This window comes from Ranitomeya variabilis, chromosome 5 (genome assembly GCF_051348905.1).
Source record: "Ranitomeya variabilis isolate aRanVar5 chromosome 5, aRanVar5.hap1, whole genome shotgun sequence".
Classification (NCBI taxonomy): Eukaryota; Metazoa; Chordata; class Amphibia; order Anura; family Dendrobatidae; genus Ranitomeya; species Ranitomeya variabilis.
The window spans coordinates 363,216,484-363,236,320 of NC_135236.1; the positions used below are offsets into that span (position 1 = coordinate 363,216,484).

The 19,837-nt window shown below is 43.6% G+C and overlaps 1 protein-coding gene across 1 annotated transcript in view; it reads left to right on the forward strand.

Annotated features, from left to right (window-relative positions):
- The window catches only part of SLC23A1 (solute carrier family 23 member 1), a 395,963-nt gene that overhangs the window by 183,455 nt on the left and 192,671 nt on the right, over positions 1 to 19,837 (forward strand). Inside the window, exons 7-8 of the mRNA XM_077264915.1 lie at positions 4,383 to 4,503; positions 19,471 to 19,627. Of these exons, the coding sequence (XP_077121030.1) occupies positions 4,383 to 4,503; positions 19,471 to 19,627 (278 nt within the window). The remainder of the gene's footprint in view (positions 1 to 4,382; positions 4,504 to 19,470; positions 19,628 to 19,837) is intronic.

Consider the following 19,837-nt stretch of genomic DNA (forward strand, 5'->3'; position numbering starts at 1 on the left):
TTTTAGGCCTTTGATAGCCTGTCTGCGGTCCCTACTTTAAATACTCCTCCACTGACCACCAAGCTGCCTGTGTATCCATGTAACCGATGTAAAACTGCCTTGAGCCTATTGTTTGTTATTTTAGGCCTGTGATAGCCTGTCTGCGGTCCCTACTTTAAATACTCCTCCACTGACCACCAAGCTGCCTGCCTGTGTATCCATGTAACCGATGTAAAACTGCCATGAGCCTATTGTTTGTTATTTTAGGCCTTTGATAGCCTGTCTGCGGTCCCTACTTTAAATACTCCTCCACTGACCACCAAGCTGCCTGCCCGTGTATCCATGTAACCGATATAAAACTGCCATGAGCCTATTGTTTGTTATTTTAGGCCTTTGATAGCCTGTCTGCGGTCCCTACTTTAAATACTCCTCCACTGACCACCAAGCTGCCTGCCTGTGTATCCATGTAACCGATGTAAAACTGCCTTGAGCCTATTGTTTGTTATTTTAGGCCTTTGATAGCCTGTCTGCGGTCCCTACTTTAAATACTCCTCCACTGACCACCAAGCTGCCTGTGTATCCATGTAACCGATGTAAAACTGCAGTATTTTGCTTATAAAAAAGAAAATACTGGAGAGATATCAAATGCAGACATTTTAACATTAAAAACAAAAACACATACAACAAAAAACTGGTACAGTACAAAAATTGGCCACCAGCTACAAAAACTTTCTCCTGCAAGTAGTTAACTGAAAGGTTTTTTTCCATTGAAAACACAGATATGGCATCCACCGAGTGTTGTCCTGTCGCGTCTTCTTTATATTATTGCCAAGAAGCTGCAACTGAATAAAGCTGAGCTTCTACCTTCTGCCTCTTATTAACTGCTTTTTTTCTAAAAAATTGGCTGTTCCGGCCTACTAAAGGTGTCTGCCCCTGCCTGGTGTTGTCCTCAACTGAATAAAGCTGAGCTTCTACCTTCGGCCTCTTATTAACTGCTGTTTTTTTTAAAAAATTGGCTGTTCCGGCCTACTAAAGGTGTCTGCCCCTGCCTGGTGTTGTCCTCAACTGAATAAAGCTGAGCTTCTACCTTCTGCCTCTTATTAACTGCTTTTTTTAAAAAAAAATTGGCCACCAGCTACAAAAACTTTCTCCTGCAAGTAGTTAACTGAAAGGTTTTTTTCCATTGAAAACACAGATATGGCATCCACCGAGTGTTGTCCTGTCGCGTCTTCTTTATATTATTGCCAAGAAGCTGCAACTGAATAAAGCTGACCTTCTACCTTCTGCCTCTTATTAACTGTTTTTTTTTAAAAAAAATTGGCTGTTCCGGCCTACTAAAGGTGTCTGCCCCTGCCTGGTGTTGTCCTCAACTGAATAACGCTGTGCTTCATCCTTCTGTTCCAATTTACGATTTTTAAAAATGAAATTGGCTGTTCCGGCCTACTAAAGGTGTCTGCCCCTGCCTGGTGTTGTCCTCAACTGAATAAAGCTGTGCTTCAACCTTCTGTTCCAAATTACGATTTTTAAAAATGAAATTGGCTGTTCCGGCCTACTAAAGGTGTCTGCCCCTGCCTGGTGTTGTCCTCAACTGAATAAAGCTGTGCTTCAACCTTCTGTTCCAAATTACGATTTTTAAAAATGAAATTGGCTGTTCCGGCCTACTAAAGGTGTCTGCCCCTGCCTGGTGTTGTCCTCAACTGAATAAAGCTGTGCTTCAACCTTCTGTTCCAAATTACGATTTTTAAAAATGAAATTGGCTGTTCCGGCCTACTAAAGGTGTCTGCCCCTGCCTGGTGTTGTCCTCAACTGAATAAAGCTGTGCTTCAACCTTCTGTTCCAAATTACGATTTTTAAAAATGAAATTGGCTGTTCCGGCCTACTAAAGGTGTCTGCCCCTGCCTGGTGTTGTCCTCAACTGAATAAAGCTGTGCTTCAACCTTCTGTTCCAAATTACGATTTTTAAAAATGAAATTGGCTGTTCCGGCCTACTAAAGGTGTCTGCCCCTGCCTGGTGTTGTCCTCAACTGAATAAAGCTGTGCTTCAACCTTCTGTTCCAAATTACGATTTTTAAAAATGAAATTGGCTGTTCCGGCCTACTAAAGGTGTCTGCCCCTGCCTGGTGTTGTCCTCAACTGAATAAAGCTGAGCTTCTACCTTCTGCCTCTTATTAACTGCTGTTTTTTTAAAAAATTGGCTGTTCCGGCCTACTAAAGGTGTCTGCCCCTGCCTGGTGTTGTCCTCAACTGAATAAAGCTGAGCTTCTACCTTCTGCCTCTTATTAACTGCTGTTTTTTTTTAAATATTGGCTGTTCCGGCCTACTAAAGGTGTCTGCCCCTGCCTGGTGTTGTCCTCAACTGAATAAAGCTGAGCTTCTACCTTCTGCCTCTTATTAACTGCTGTTTTTTTAAAAAATTGGCTGTTCCGGCCTACTAACGGTGTCTGCCCCTCCCTGGTGTTGTCCTCAACTGAAGAAAGCTGAGCTTCCACATTCTGGCTTTCGGCCTATACTATCAGATATTAAACTGCATTTGGCCTACTAGTGTGGTTAGGCCCTTGAAACAGTGTCTGCTGCTCTTGGGTTTGCTACTCCACTGAACAAAGCAATGCCGCCTGTTTAGTCCTGTTACCAATTTTGATCTGCATTTAGCCTACTTTATTCTTTGGCCCTATATCTGTTTCCTCCTCATCCTGCCCATTGCCCAGCCACTGCTAGATGAGTCTGCTGGTACATTGACCTAGACCACTACATTCCCCTTGTACTCTACACAGCCAGAATCTGACCCTGCTGAAAGTAAGGTTCCCCTTCCTGCATGTTATACCACCTTACACAGGGACAAAGAGGAAGGTGCAGATGAAAGTGCAGGTTCCTTCATCAGGTGCGGGGGGCATACTCGTTGGCGACGTCACTGGCACAGGGCCACTCAGAGTACGCAAAAGTGTCGCTGCTGGTGGGAGGCGCCCCCGCCATGCAAACACACCGCCGTACTTTGAGGGGCCCTGTGCCAGTGCCAATGCGAACGAGTGGGCCCCCCCTGCTTGCTCAGGATCACAGCACTTGCAACGTTGAAATACTTACCTCTCCCTGCAACACCGCCGTGACGTAGTCCGCATTTCCTGGGCCCACGAAAGACTTGAGCCAGCCCTACTCCCCCCACAACTTTTGCCAAATGACCCCCAATTTCCTATGCCCAACTATTATTATAAAGTTAATTAAGATTGACAAGCTTCAGAAACAAGAATGGATGTTTTTGGCATTAAAATGGGCACTGTAGGTGTTTTCCTGGCCTCCACTCACTGCCGACTATGCTTCCCCATTGACTTGCATTGGGTTTCGTGTTTCGGTCGATCCCCGACTTTTAGCGATAATCGGCCGACTGCACTCGACTCGACTCTGGACAAAATCGGGTTTCCCAAAACCCTACTCGATCTTAAAAAAATGAAAGTCGCTCAACTCTAGTTATCACTACTATATGTGCTGGTAATATGTGGTTCTGGTTCTGGTCTGGTGTTATTTGTTTGTTGTATTGCTATATTATCATTACGATTATTAAATCTTATAAAGCGATATTATTAGAAATATACGTAGTAGAAAATCTTGGTTTCTTGCAGGCAGGGTAAATTAAGTAATATAGAGACCCCAATCTGTGTAAAGTGACAGTCAGCATGGACCTTTGTGCTTTCAAATGCAAGGGCTGAATTTTAGTCTCAGTCTGTTCCTGTGCTATGATATTGGGGCGTGATCACAGAATCATCAAAAGTTTTGCTGTACATAGTCAGTAGGGTTGCAAAAAATATGTTCAGGAAAAAAGACTGGGCCAAGAAATGCTTAGCTAAGAATTGCAATACTTCGATGCATGTGATGGAGCATGGTTTGCTTAAGAGATGTAAACTTTTTTCCTGATCTTTTTTTTCTCCTGATCCAGCCACGGACCTATCCATCTAGTCCATCAAGAGTCACTCTCATCTCATCAGTCCATAAAATATTTAAAAAAATCTGTTTTCAGCTATTTCTTGGCCCAGTCATGACATTTAAACTTTTATGACTTGTTCAGTGGTGGTTGGGTTCCAGCCTTCCTACGTTTAGACATGTCACTGAGCATGAAGCATCTTATGCTTCAGAGAACTCCAGGGATGTTGTTGTTCTGGAGTATGACATTACTGGAGGATGATGAATCGCTTCACATTTGATTTTTCCCAAATCTTTGGCAGTTAATGTACATCTTTTTTTACTCAGGACCATTTTGCCTGGGGAAAACAAGGCACCTACTAATTCGGCACACTTTGATAAAGGGTGTTGATATACTTAAGCCACATCTTTCCCTCATTACACAACTACACATTATCTGATCTGCTTCACACTAATAAGCATTCAAGTTTATTTTTTTATTGTATCTCTTTCAGAGTTTTGGTACTGATAATACTATTTGCACAGTATCTCAGAAACATTCCTCTTATTTTACCTTGCTATAAGATTGGAAGAGGAATAAAGACTTATAAATTACAAGTCTTCAAAATGTTTCCGGTAGGTAAAAACTATTAAACATGACATTATATAAATTTGATATTATTTTACAAAAGCTGGTATGAAATTATTGTGGCAAATGGACAATTTTACATTATATGTGACATGCCACTGCAACAGGTTGTTCTCTGATAATCAATCCCAACTAAAGTGCTGAATATAATCAGATAAAAAACAAATAGGAAGAAAAGACCCAAAAATGTTTAAACGCTAACTTTTTTTAAAGCTATTGAAAAAGGACTTATTTCTAGTACTCTGTTTTGATTGATAATAAGCACCGTCACCCCTCACCCAAGTCGAAACATAATATATAAATGTATTTTAAATAAAAGTCAAAGTTGACCTCTCAATATATGTGCAGCAATTTTATATAGCAGTATATAATATATAAATTATGTAAATATATATAATATATAAATTCTATAAATATATGTGCAGCAATTTTCATAAAGAAATCAGGAAGTAACACCGTATATGTGATGAAGGACCCGCCATATACAATTTCAAACTGTTGATCCTTTTGTTCGCTATGAGATAAGTCAACGCCAGAAATGTCTGGCAGCAGTTCTCTCATAGAAAACAGGCATGTTAGCCCAGCTGAGCAATTTTTTGTATGGGAGAGTCAGGGAAGGTAGCAGTGTGTGATGGGCATATGTGGACATATTTTGCTGTCAAATACTCTGATAACCTTCTGATTTCACTGTTCCTATAGCATTATCAAAATTGAGACAAAATGGAGAGGTTTGGCACAAACAGTGGACAGTATAATCTTTGTGTAGTGCCTATGTAACACCCCAGGTAACCGGTTGTTACAGTGATGTTGCCTTCCTTTCAGGGAGGGCGATAGCATGCGTGGAGGCAAAGAGGATTCTGTTTACCAGGCCAGAATGGGGAGCTCTGAACCCGGATTTAGGGGAGCGTCCCCCAGCTATATGTGTTCTGGCTTGGAGGAGGAGTTAGGCAGTCTAGAGGAGAAGGACGTCTGGAACAGACAGAGGGGCCGAGCAGCCACGTGGGAGCTGCGACCCCTGGAAAGAGTTAGAATTTGAAGGAGTTGAATAGTGGAGGAGCTTAGAGGAAAGGAGCACAGAAGAGGAAGAGGCTCAGCAGGGGAACAGCGGAAGGACACCCTCAGAGCCAGAGTGCAGAAACCGGGTACCGGGAGCCTGAGGTCGTGTTGTTCTCCAGGAAGCGCGACAAAACTGGAGGGCATAGGACTGTATGTCAATTGCCCACATCAAGTCTGAGGTGAATCAGTAACCTGAGAGCCCAGGTTGTGATAGAGACCCTATAAACCGGCTCGCACTGCCTATCGTACAGACATCTGTCTTAGGACAGGAGAGAGGGGACTTTGCAACCAAGCCTCAAGCGGCAGGGACCTTGCCAACTAAAGTAGCGCAAGTAGGAAAGGCTTACGGACCTCACCTGGGAGAGGGGCCCCCTACTGCCTCCAAGCCGGCCGGACCACAGCTACCCTGCACTTGGTACCCTGGACTGAGGCCTGCTATCATCAGTAAACCAGGTAAAGACTGCAAATCTGTGTCCTTGTTCTTTGCCATACCATCCACCACACCATCGGTGCCCTACACCTGGGAAGCCCTGGGGACCCCGCTTCACCTGTGGGAAGCATCACCATCTTGCTGCATACCATCACCCCAGAGGACCCCTTTAAGCAGCGTCGGTCCCTACTGACCGAACACCACAGGTGGCGCCACGAACAATAAACTTTATTCATAAAACCCCTAAAAGACATTCCCCTTAAATTGAGTGCCCAGGGCCACGGACCGGGTTGCAGCCATCTGACATCCCCTTTAAGTACCGGACCCGATACCGAGTACCCCACAGCCCTGGCGGGCGTTCCACCTATATGGTTCAATTGTGATATGTCCTATGAGTAAGTTAGGCATGAGTTCTGTCCACCTTGGAGGAGAGCAGTGTAATAGAAGCAGGTTTAGTGTGAAGAGGCTTGCTTGCTAAGGATTAAAAGGTAGGCTGGAAGCTGGAATGTGTAATGGAGAAATTGGAAACAGCTATATGGAATTTTTTTTTAGTATTTTGTGAGTCTTTGGAAAGAAATTGGTTTGGCGAATTCACTGAGCAAATCCTAGTTTCAAGAGAATAGATGATGATCTAATTATGTGTCCAACTGTAAGAATAGGGGAGAGCTGTAGAGGAGGGTGGTTTGTTTCACTTTGTGTACTGTCAGCCAGAGTGGGGTTAGCTCTGGAAAAGTCTCCTATTGTTGTGGAGATAAAGTAAGCCTGAATGGAGCTAGTAAGAACTGAGTCTGGGCCTCAGCTAAAACCTCAGGGATGCTGTTTCTGGGTGCAGTCAAGGTTGTGATACAAGATAGTGTAAGGAGGAGAACTGGGCCACGGGTACCTGTACCAAGCCGGGTCCGGAACTGTTGAGGCTGTCTCCCCTGTTGCCTGCGGGAAGGAATAGTGTGCAGGACCAACCTCTTGACCTGGGGGAGGGTTAAGATAAAATCTAAAGCACCTGAAGCTAGGCTCAGTTTCCCGCCACCGCGCAGAGAGCAGCAGGGTGAACAGCGCGATCCCCACTGTGCGTCACAGAGCCGAGACAGGCTGCGAGCAGAACATCCTGTGACCCCCAGCATGATTGTAGCTGAGGGAAGCGCAGTGCATCAAGGAATTCATCGAGCAGTACTAGTACAGAGGAGCCGAATCCACCTGCAGGACTTGGCACCACAATCCCCCCTGCCAGTCAGAGCACAGTCATCTCAACTTGACACCGGAGTCTCAGCTGCAGATTCAGTCAGTTGTACCAAATCATGGAATAGTGGCTCAGCAGGTAAAACCGACGACCGCTCGCTGCCTCCAGAAGATGGTCTGTTGGTTCCAGGACCCCACCGAAACAGCATCGCGCCAGCCATTGTTGGTGCCACTGCATGCAAAACTTCAGATGTGGACTAGGAAACCCCTGACACAATAAGTGATTTAAAAGAACTGCCATTATCTTGTTTTCTTGCTCATTAAACTTGCCCATTGTTCACCATTTTACTGCTTAACCCTTCACCTCCCTGCGAGGAGTTAACCCTCCTGTTTAATTAAATCTGTTGAATTTGTTAACCCTTGCTCTGCCTCCTGTCTGTCACTGCATCCCGCAGCCTGCTTACATTAGTACTGTGCGGACTTGAGACATCTTGGATGTAGCTGGACTGTCCCGATTTGAGGGGGCAGTCCCATTGTCCCAGAAGTTCAGGGCACTGTCCCAACTTCTACTAAAGGTACCTTCACACTGAGCGACTTAACAACGATAACGATAGCGATCCTTGACGTTGCAGCGTCCTGGATAGCGATATCGTTGTGTTTGACACACAGCAGCGATCTGGATCCTGCTGTGATATCGCTGGTCGTTGCTGAAAGTCCAGAACTTTATTTGGTCGTCAGATCGGCGTGTATCGTTGTGTTTGACAGCAAAAGCAACGATGCCAGCAATGTTTTACAATGGTAACCAGGGTAAATATCGGGTTACTAAGTGCAGGGCCGCGCTTCCCCCGGCGTCCGCGCTGCTGCTCAGAGCTTCCTGCACGGAATGTGTCAGTGCCGGCCGTAAAGCAAAGCACAGTGGTGACTTCACCGCTGTGCTTTAGGGCCGGCGCTTACACAGTACAGGGAAGCTGAAGGCGAGGGACGCGACAGACACGGCAATGTAAGTATGTAGTGTTTGTTTTTCTTTACATTTACACTGGTAACCAGGGTAAACATCGGGTTACTAAGCGCGGCCCTGCGCTTAGTAACCCGATGTTTACCCTGGTTACCCAGGGACTTCGGCATCGTTGGTCGCTGGAGAGCTGTCTGTGTGACAGCTCTCCAGCGACCACACAGCGATGCTGCAGCGATCGGCATCGTTGTCGATATCGCTGCAGCGTCGCTTAATGTGACGGTACCTTGGGTACCTTGGCTCTGGGTATGCTTACATTAATTATATAAGCAATTCTGCTCCTTTTCTTGTGCTTGAATCTACCTGGGAATCGTACCCACAACGTGCATCATCTTAGATAGTAGCAAAAACTGTGAGCCATAGCCTGCACTTAAAAGGACTGTGTCACTGACCTGGATGCTGGACCAGAGTCCCATTAATCGATCCAATCATCTCTAATCCCAACCATTCGGGATGCAATGGAACAAAGTTTGCCATAGTAGGATCAGCGCAGATGTTAGAGAGAAGCTGCAGATGAGGCCTGCATTGTCTCCTTCTAGGGAAGTGTGACATTGACGTTATACAGCCAGGGTCGGACTGGGCCACCGGAAAACCGGAGGATTCTCCGGTGGGCCCAGGCCCTGATACCTGCTGGCATACAGGGCCAGCAGCTGCCTAGGGCCCCCACTGCTCCAGGGGCCCCAAGCCAGCAGGGTGTTGCCAATAGCGGCACACCACGCAGCTGCTATGGGCCCGCTGGTGCCAGCAGAACAGCAGCGGGTGACAGGAAGCCCAAGCCTGTTCCCACTGCTAAAGTGAAATGAATATTCACGCTTCTCCACGCCCCCATGGGCATTGAGAAGAGTGAGATCATGTTACTATAATAGAGGGCAGCGTTTGCCACACGCGGCAGCTAACACTGCCTGCTATCAGGGCCCGCAGACCAGGGCCCCCACCCCCTCTCCCTCAGGGGCCCCCAGCTCACGCAGCCGCTATGAGCCAGGGGGACCCGTTGCCAGCACCGCCCCCAAAGCACATTAATGGAGGAGAGAGCGTCAGATGACGCTCCCTTCCCATCATTCCTCTCGCCTCTGACATACAGCGGGTGCGCGATGATGTCACTTCATCGCATACCTGCTTTGTGCAAGGCCGACGGCAGCGTAGCTCCTGACATCAGAGCAGAGCCGCCGCCGGAATCAGCGTGGGAGCGAGGAGGAGAGGTGAGTATTGTGTTGGGTTTTTATATATATATATATATATATATATATATATATATCAGTGAGTCTGGGGCAGCATTATACCATATAGGGGAGCTACATTATACCCTAAGGGGGAAGCATTATACCCTATGAGGGAGGCAGCATTATTCCCTATGAGTGGGACAGCATTATACCCTATGAGGGGGGCAGCATTATACTCTAAGAGGGGGGCAACATGATACTCTGAGGGGGATACATTATATTCTGTGGGGGGCTGCATTATACTATATGAGGGAGCTGCATTATATTCTATGGAGGGGCTGCATTATATTCTGAGGGGGCTACATTATATCCTGGGGGGGCTGTATTATCCTATATGAAGTGGGCTGCATTATACCCTATGAGAGGGCAACATTATATTCTATGGGTGGGCTGCATTATACCTTTATGAGGGGGTTGCATTATACTCTATGAGGTTGGTTGCATTATATTCTATGATGGCTACATTATATTCTATGGGGAACTGCATTATATTCTATGAGGGGGCTACATTATACTATATGAGGGGGCTACATTATATACTATGAAGGGGCTGCATTGTACCTTATGAGGGGGCTATTTTATATTCTATGAGTTGGCTACTTTATATTCTATGAGGAGGGCTACCCCAACCCCTTCTACATAATTAAGATGGGTACTACCTTATATTACCCTGATATTAGTGTGTTTTACCACACAATTGGTGGTCTTGTATTTATTTCTTTGTAGCTACATAATGGGGCCCCAAGAATGATGTTCTCTGGTGGGCCCAAGGTGCTCTAGTCTGACGCTGTATACAGCTCTCAACTGTCTCAGATCCAGAAGGACTTGTGCAATTTGAGGGAGCTGTCCCGAGAGGTCAGGGCTGTGTCTGTTTCTTCCATCCTACCATCTTCACTGCTCCGCAGCTCTCTCCTCCACAATCATTCAGTTAAATATGCAATTCCTCCCTTGTGATCAGGTTTATCCAAGATTTAAACCCCCAACCTGCAACATTTTAGGCAGTAGTAGAAGCTTGCTCTGACATTTGCGAGTGTATTTTCTCTACTTGAATGTGAACAGGCTACAGGCTCTGAAATGACAAGGACAGATACAACTCTATATACCAGTGCATTTCTGTATACCTGCATTCTAGAGAGAGAATAAGAGTAAGATTTTTTTACTAGCAATAAAATTACTTAAAAAAAATGAAAAACAATTACAAAAATGCAAGCCCGATTCCCAGGTGCCTGGGATGTAAATGACCCGGGTTCCGGTAGTGCCAGAGCCCCCGATATGTAGCAATGGGTGAAAGCTCCCTGTGAAACCTGCACCATTTTGTTGCCCATAAATTATGAGCCTGTTGCTGCTTTGCTGAGGCAGTGCTACAGAGCTTCTAGCTTTCAGCTGATGTGGATGATAAGCTCTGAGATAGCACATCGGAGATGGAGGATGAGGACCAGGAGGTAGTGCAGGAACTGGTGTAGGAAGTGGAGGAAACCCAGATAGTGGGGCAAGAAATCCTCAGCGATGGAAGCACATGTGCTGTGCCAGGGTGTGACTCGGCCCAAGCCTCCACAATGTTCACCCAGTGTGCCATCAGGGAAATGTAGTGTCCCTGGCCACAAGCATTTGTCCACATGTCGGTCATTAAGTGGACAATGCTAGTAAGTGCGTTGGTAAGGGCAGGGGTGATGTTCCTTGACACGTGCTGAAACAAGGCGTTGACGCCACACCGGAAGAAAAGGTGGCAACTGGGGATCAAGTACCGAGGAACAACTGCCACCATGAGTTGGCATAAATCTTCCTTGTCTACCAGCCTAAATGGCAACATTTACACAACAATTAGCTGCAAATGTGCCCACTTAGCATTTGGGCCTGTGGGTGGGCGGCTGGGAAGTTTCTTTTTTGTTCCAGGGCCTAGGGTAGTGACAGCTGAACGTTGTGCTGGGACAAGGATTTGGAAGTGTCTGATGATGGTGCCTCAGACTGTGCAAGGACAGGTGCAGGCCGAGAGGCATCTGTTTTAGTGTTTTGGACAGGGGATTGGGAAGCACCTAGCACAGGGGAAAAGGCAGTGGTGTCACCCACTGGTACCAATTGTGGACCCAGGCGTTGATCCCACTGAGTCAGATGTTCAGATGACATGTGCCTGATCATACTGGTGGTGGTTAGGCTTTGTCTTCAAGCTTCTGCTGATCTTGGCCTGGCACAGGTTGCAAATGGCCATGTTGTTACACTAAGAACTCTCTTTAAAAAAGTCCCATACTGGGGAATATCTAATTCTTTGACAGAAAAATTCACGAGTGTCAGTGTTTTGCGGAAAAGTTTCCTGCAGTCTCCTTCTGGTCACCCCACTGCCTCTTCCTGTCTGTCTCGGTTTTGCCAATGTCTTCCCCTCAGCACTGCTGGCCTTACTCTGCATGTCAGCTTTCCAGGTTCAGTGGATGCCACCACCTCGTTTTCCCGCACCCTGGTCTTCGTGACTTAATATAAATAAGACTTAGCGGCAACTGTGTCTCATCATTATCTTCCTCCTTATCCAAAATTTAACGTTCCCCACCATCATTTTCTTGTGCCCTTGGCTGTTCTAAGTTTTGTACATTAATAAACAGCATGTCCTCCTGGCCTTCTTGGAGCATGTAGGTTGAGAGGCCACAATCAAGAAATTATGTTGTAAAGAGCTCATGAGTGTGTCCTAGTGTGGGATCACTAGTCTCCTGTGACTCACCATGATGGGAGGGAGGAGTATCATGGTGAGGATTAAGTGATCCAGACTTTAGCTTGGTGAGACTGGACCTTGTGGAAGACTGGGTGGTGCTGCTGGAAGCATTATCTGCTATCCAACTGACCACATGTTCACACTGCTCTAGCTTCAGAAGTGGTGTACTGTGCCTCCCTGCAAAGGGGGAGAGGAACCTATGTGTTGTGAATGGGTGTGATTCTTGTGCTAAAGCAACAGATGTAGTCACACCTGCCCTACGTCCTCGGGATCTGTGTGCACCATTATCAGCACTTCAACTTCCCTGTCCCTTAACGCATGCCTTAAACATTTTAGAGTTAACGAATCTCTTAAAACCAATTTTATTTTTAATAAAAGAAAAAAATTGGTCACCTGCAGTAATTAAAGCGGTTTTTGTAAGTTTACTCCACCGTAATATGACGAAGAGAACGCAAAAAGTATATGGGTCACAATCAAATTCAATCCAGAAAAATGTTTCAAAGCTTTTTCTCAGTTTTATAGATCACAGAAATTTGCCCAGACCACGTAATACTGTATGGCATGGAAACGTAACCCTGCAAAAAATGTAAGTGCTTTTTCTCAGTTTTAGAGATGACAGAAATGTACTCCACACTACAGAATAGTGTATGGGCGAGAGATTTAACACAGGAAAATGTTTCAGTGATTTTTGGGAGTGTTATAGAACATAAAAAAGGACCTCAAAGCATCTAATACTTGATGGATGAAAATCTGCTAAATTTTTTACCCCCCCACTCAAAAAAAAGCTGCAGTTATATATTTGCCAACAGACTGCACAGCCCTAATCCCTGTCTACAGACTGTCACTCCCACTGTGCCTGAGACTCTCCCTCCCTACACTAAATGCAAACAGCAAAGAAAAGGATTAGCCCTGACAAGGGCTCTTAGTATGATGGTTCTGCTTCAGCACCAATATCAACAGTACAGGACTCTGATTTGTTATATTGTGCACACACAGGCCTGGACAAGCACTCTCTCCCTCCAATACGAACTGTCCCTGAGCTGTGCAACGACATCAGGGTGCGGAGCAGGGCGAAGCTTGTCTTTTTATAATCCCTGATAATGTCAGACTGCCAACCAATTTCAGTAATGCCACTACCAAATGGCTATGGCATTATAGTGACTCACAAGCAATCTCCACATGCTTATTGGCTGCATAAGAGGCTCCAAAGATGCGGGGTTGGGAATCGAATTAGAAATCGAGCTCTGCCTATTGCTCGCCAAGTAACGAGCACATTCGAGCACCCAGATACTAGAGTGATATCTGGGTATCGCCGAGCACATTTGCTTATCTCTAATTTCTGCAGCAAGGACTGTAAAGCTATAAATCATGACTATAGGCCTATAATGCACTACTATCCATTCTCCAGCACCTATCCCTACACTAAATACAATGAACAGTGGTATTTATATTGAATAGAATAGACGTAGCCCTGATAAGGAGTTTTGGTTTTAGGTTTTTGCAGTAAGGACTGTAAGGCTATAAACCCTCTCTATATGCCTGTAATGCACTACTTTCCCTTCTCCAGCTGCCATCCTTACACCAAATACAGCTAACAGCCTTATTAATATTGAATAGAATAGACATACCTCTGAAAAGGACTGTTGGGTTATAGGTTTCAGCAGCAAGGACTGTAAGGCAATATACCCTTTCTATAAGGGCTCATACTCATTTGCGAGAAAACAAAAGGTCCGTAATCTGGACCCAAAAAAAAACGGACAAGTGCCATGCGTGTACAATGCGATTTTTCTCACATAGCATCCGTATGACATCCATATGACATATGTATGCAATGCGCTTTTTTTCTCTGCAACTATTTTTCTACAATCATTTGCAGGACCATGTACAGTGTTCTATGCCACAGAATGGTAAGGTATCTGTAAAAAAAGGATGGCATACGGATGGTCCGTATGCCGTGCAATTTTTTTTTCTCGCACCCATTAACTTACATTGGCGAGTCTCGTCCGAGGTATGCAGCAAATCATGCTGCGATTTTTTTCTCAGTCCGATTTCAGCTGAGAAAAAAATCACAGATGAGATGTCACCTATTGAATAACATTGGTCTGAGTGCAATCCAAATGCTTATCGGATTGCACTCGTCCGTTTCTTGCACAAATGAGTATGAGCCCTAAGCCTGTAATGCAAACCTTCACTTCTCCAGCAATTCTTGTTACTCTTATATAGACCCGATGATGTGATGTGGCTGGTCAATCATAGTAATGCCAGTAGGCAACATGGATATGGTATTACCGTGATTGTCATGATGAAAAAACATCGCAAAACATGTGGGGTGGGTGCTCGCACACCCGGGATACTTGATTGAGTACAGATCGTGCCCGAGCATCCTGATGCTCAATCGAGATTCGAGCAGTGGCAAGCACTCTCGCTCATCATTAATCGCTTCATCATGAATTGAAAGAAAAAAAGATCTAGCACTCTCAAACACTCCACATGACTACAATTCAGCTAGGACATCCTGCTGTGAACAGGTAATTAAAATGGGTTATCTAATGGATAGTAGACATGCAGTTCATTCACAGTTTGTGGTCTATGGAGATAAGGCTTCCTATGTTCTAAAGAATCACAAGCATACTCTTTGTAGCTGGATTCTGTAAGAAAGTCCTAACCAAGAGCTGAAAGAGCCAAGAAGACACTGTAGACAATTTGTTGAAGCAGAGGCATCAGAGCATGTACAGGTAGTGAGTTAAAGCACATAGACACTCACCGGTGTCCAGACAGGTAGTACAACAATGGGCGATCTGGCAATGTTGTGGCCCCAACGTACAGTATAAGGGGCTTTTTATACATGGTTAGACAAAGGAACTACATACTGCGGAAAAGGGAATATACATGATAACTTCCCACTGCAAAGAAAAAACATGTATTTTAGACAACAAAGAAAGTGATAATGCAACATGACAATATTTGAGTATTACACTAAACTCCATTACAATCCTTAAATCCTCATGTCCCTTTTTGCTAATATCATTACTCACATAAGTCTTCACATATTGACTGTACTGTCCTTGTTTCTATGTCACGGTCACAAATACACTTCTTGCTACCATATGATACCACTTGTTTACTGCCATAGTGCCCTGCTGCTGCTCCAATTAACCTTTATTCTGTGCCTTCATTCTGGGGAAAGCTCAAAAACCTGCATTCCATTAGCTGCAAAGTTAGTTGACTGAATGTCCAAGATGGTTGTTCGGTCCAACATGGCTACTCATAATATTATGGCTGATCATTCTGTTAGAGCTTCGAGTTATGATTTGTTTTTTTTTTGTGACAAACATAGGTCCTATAGTTATGGGAGGCATTTTTGTCATGACTAAGTGGCAAATGTAAAGCGTTTACTTACATCACTTGGTGGTCTGTGCCCACAATTAATATCGGACAGATGGATGGTGATATAAATGCCATGTTTTTTTCTATGGAAAACTAAAATTATGATAGGGAATATGGCATTAATATAACCTGCCTGGGACATCCATGTGGACAGATATTGGGGAAAATTGGGGACCTTATTTTTTGAGACCTATCCACATTCAATTGACCAACCCCCATATGAGCTCATCAAGGTGAGGTATGTGGGAATGACTGTTATTGTGATGCTGATACTTTGTAAACAAAAGGAAGAGACAAAAGCGTTGTCAGGTAACGTTCCAAGGTCATAGTACCAGAAGGATTGCGGCTCACAGCAGAAGGGGTTAAACAGACGGATGGTCAGAATGATGGACCTCATTCTGACCAAATAGGTCAAATAGATGGCTTCACTCAACTGTACTAAAGCAAGGAAATGTGCGATACATGAAATGTGAATAGCATAATGGCTTGTGAAATCTATGAAAAAACACATGAGATGCTTAGCACAAGATTTGGCCAAAAAATGTGAGCCCATCCACAAAAACGTCAAGGTAATCTCAGATTGGATGGGTCCCTGACCTGTCTGCCTAGTGTGAACACTTACCTATGGCTAATAACATGGTAAAGCCTGCATTTATAGGAAGGTCGGAACCAACTGTGTTTGGATGTAATTAAAATCACAGCATGGTGAAGGGCGGAGCGTTCAAGTCAGAAAAAATAGTACATAGTAAATATAGGTAAACTGACTGAACAGCAATCTAGTCTGAACTGGTGCATAACCAAAAAAGACTTACATATTTGCTATGTAAGTCTTTTTTGGTTATGCACCAGTTCAGACTAGATTGCTGTTCAGTCAGTTTACCTATATTTACTTTGAGGTCCAAGCTCAGGCAGCGAAAGATCAATTCACAGAACGCAAGGCACAGAGAGACAAACCTAACACAAGCTGAATGTATGTCTGGCAGAGATCTGGGAGTAACAGCCCAGTTAAGTAGCCTGGCAATAATCGGGGACAATTAACACCTGTAGATAGCCAGCGCCTCCCAGTCTCAAATTGGATGGCAGAGCTGTCAATCAACACACTGACAGCTCAGCATGTTATTGTATCAGATTGAATGCCGGATCTGTCAGTAACTGCATGTCAGACACTGAGGGGTGAAACTGTGACAGTTATCTAATATAATCAGATTCTAAATTATAATCTTTGTTCAATTCTGGATGACAGCTTGCTTCAGGATTGCTCCATTTTTCTAAAAGTAAAGCTTCCCTTCAAAAAGATCAGAGCCATTCTTGCAACCCCAAGTTTAATAGTATTCTTTTTCAATACCGTTTTATTCTATGCAATTGTACAAAGGTGTGAAAATGTGTTTGCCTCCTTCCTGATTTTTTATACTTTTGTATGTTTGTCACGCTTAAATGTTTCAGGTCACAAAACAAATTTAAATATTAGACAAAAATAACAGAAGTAAACACAGAATGCAGTTTTTAAATGAAGGTCTTTATTTTTAAGGGAGAAAGAAATCCAAACCTATTGGGCCATGTGTGAAAACGTGGCCCCCAAAAACATAAATTAACTGTGGCTTATCAAATTTTTGGGAAGTGCAGTTCAATTTCTTTACCCACACACAGGCCTGATTAGAGCCACACGTGTTTTAAATCAAGAAATCACTTAAGTAGGACCTGCCTAACAATGTAGACCAAAAGATCCTCAAAAGCTAAACATTATGCTGCAATCCAAAGAAATTCAGAAACAAAGTAGTTGAGATCTATCAGTCTGGAAAAGGGTATAAAACCATTTCTAAAGCTTTGGGACACCAGCGAACCACAGTGAGAGCCATTATCCACAAATGGCAAAAACATGGAACAGTGGTGAACCTTACCAGTAGTGGCCAGCAAACTAAAATTACCCCAAGAGTGCAACGACAACTCATCCAAGAGGTCATAAAAGACCCCACAACAACATCCAAAGAACTGTAGGCCTCACTTGCTTCAGGTAAGGTCCGTGTTGATGACTCAACCATAAGAAAGAGACTGGGCAAAAATGGCCTGCATGGCAGAGTTCCAAGACAATAAACACTTGTCACGGGGTTATCATGGCAGAAGACTGCAGCATCTGATGGCTCCTACTCCTGTGCTGAAAATAAGCACTTCATCTTCTTTTTAAACAGTGTGCATTTCTTCAGTGGTGGATATTCTTAATGGAGATGCAGAGTGCTGCCAAATCCACAGCAAATAAAAAAAATGCACAAAAACCGCCAAAAAACGCGCAGATTCTGACCTGCGTTTTCTGCCATCTGCCAAGAAATACAGAATCTGCACAGAAAATTCCACAGTCAAATCTGCAACGTGTGCACATACCCTAACATCCCTTTTACTGCAAAGTTCCCTGGATGAAGCTGCACCTCCTACAAATAGAACAACTCGGCATAGATGATGGAAACCCTGGCACATGCTGCAAACATGTTTTCTTCAGCGGTGCTCCAGGTTCGCTGACCATCTGTGAAGAAAATTCAATCTGGCCAAAGGTTTCATCCTTAATAAGTTTATGCTTAAAGCCTACAACTCTACCCTTCACCTATCCAAACAGGCCTACTTCAACACACCCAAGACTTCACTATCTAACCGTCATAAATTACTCTTTCACATTTCATCCCTCTTCAATTCAAGAGTGCAGGCCCCAACCAGCAACGTCAGCCATGACAATCTGGCTAATTATTTCAAAGAAAAAAATGACCATATCTGATGGGAAATTTTCTTTCATTTCTCTATAATGAGGCATGCGGGCCTTTAGACTAGCAATTGCCTGAGTATATCGCTGCACACCAGAGCAATGCTATCATACTGTCTCTGACTTTAAACCCTTTCTTCAATATAAATCTAGCAGTGGTCATATAGACGTTGGCCGGGGGGTGATTTGAAAAGTAAACTGAATGAAAAGCGACACTGCTGATGTATATGCAAAGAGCAGCAGTTAATTATTAGCTGTACTGTAAAATATAAATGTATAATTGATGGAATATATAACAAAAAATCTACTCGGCTTGTGTTTTTTCTCAGCACTTTATTGAATGAGGTTAGAGTGGATTTCTCCAGTGGCATTTAGCAATTGTAAGTCATGATTTCTGATATAAGGCTTCCCACACCTCAGTTTGGATACTAGATCTCTGTTCTTTTCAAATACTTTAGGTTAAATTTACATTTTGTGCTCAAATTGCAGTAAAACTACACCAAGAAAGCTTTTGATTATAACATATGAACTCACTCTTGAATCCACGTGTTTGTGCCACGTGACATTTTGTATTATTCTTTATGGGTCAACAAATTTAATTTGAGTTCCAATTATTTTTTTCCAATTTATTTTTTTTATATTTTGCTGCGTTTTTTGCTGCAGTTTTGGCATGCTAAATTTGTCTCTTGTGCATGCTGATAAAGTTTAATGTTGGGAAAAAAAGTCCTATTCCTTAGAATCATGTTTTGGCACAAAAATGCAGCAAAACCTGATACCTGCATTTTGGTGCGTTTTTTCTGTGTTTTTTCACACCCCATTCAAGTTAATGGGTAAAACACGCTGAAAAAACACCAAAAAAAACACTGAAAGAAGCGACATACTCTATGTCCAAAAAAACATGCAAAGCACAAAATACCGATGAGAAAAAATCAAGCTGTGTGCATGAGATTTATGAAATCTCATATGCTTTGCTGGTACTGTAAAAAGCACCTGAAGATTAGAATAAAAAAAACTCATTAAAAAAATGCAGCAAAAACGCCTAGTCGGAACTTAGCCTTAGAGGGTAAAGTGAACTTCAATATTACACTATTGTTATTTGTTTTCCCTATACATTCATGTTATACAAACTAATTTCAATATAATATTTTCATTTTGTGTCAATAAGTTTCAAGATACTGTATAAATATGTGAAAAAACATTATGATCATTTATATATTTTTTTATTTCAGATTATTATGGCTATAATGTTATCATGGCTGTTATGCTATATTTTAACCCTGACTGGTGTATTCCCATCAGATAGTAAAGCATATGGATTTAAAGCAAGGACAGATGCAAGAGGAGAGATATTGTCCAGTTCTCCATGGTTCCGTTTTCCATACCCATGTATGTATGTTTGACATTACAAGTTGTATCACCTACCTTCTACAACACTGTTTTGTGTCATTTCTCTCTTACACTGTCCTGCTTTTCTTTACAACTTGGCATTACCATTCATTCTATGGATAGGGTAACACTGGCACCACTGATGGAACAGTGTCAGAGTGAAGAAGTTACAGTTCCATTGATCAAGAAATGTTTACGGTCCAAGGTCGA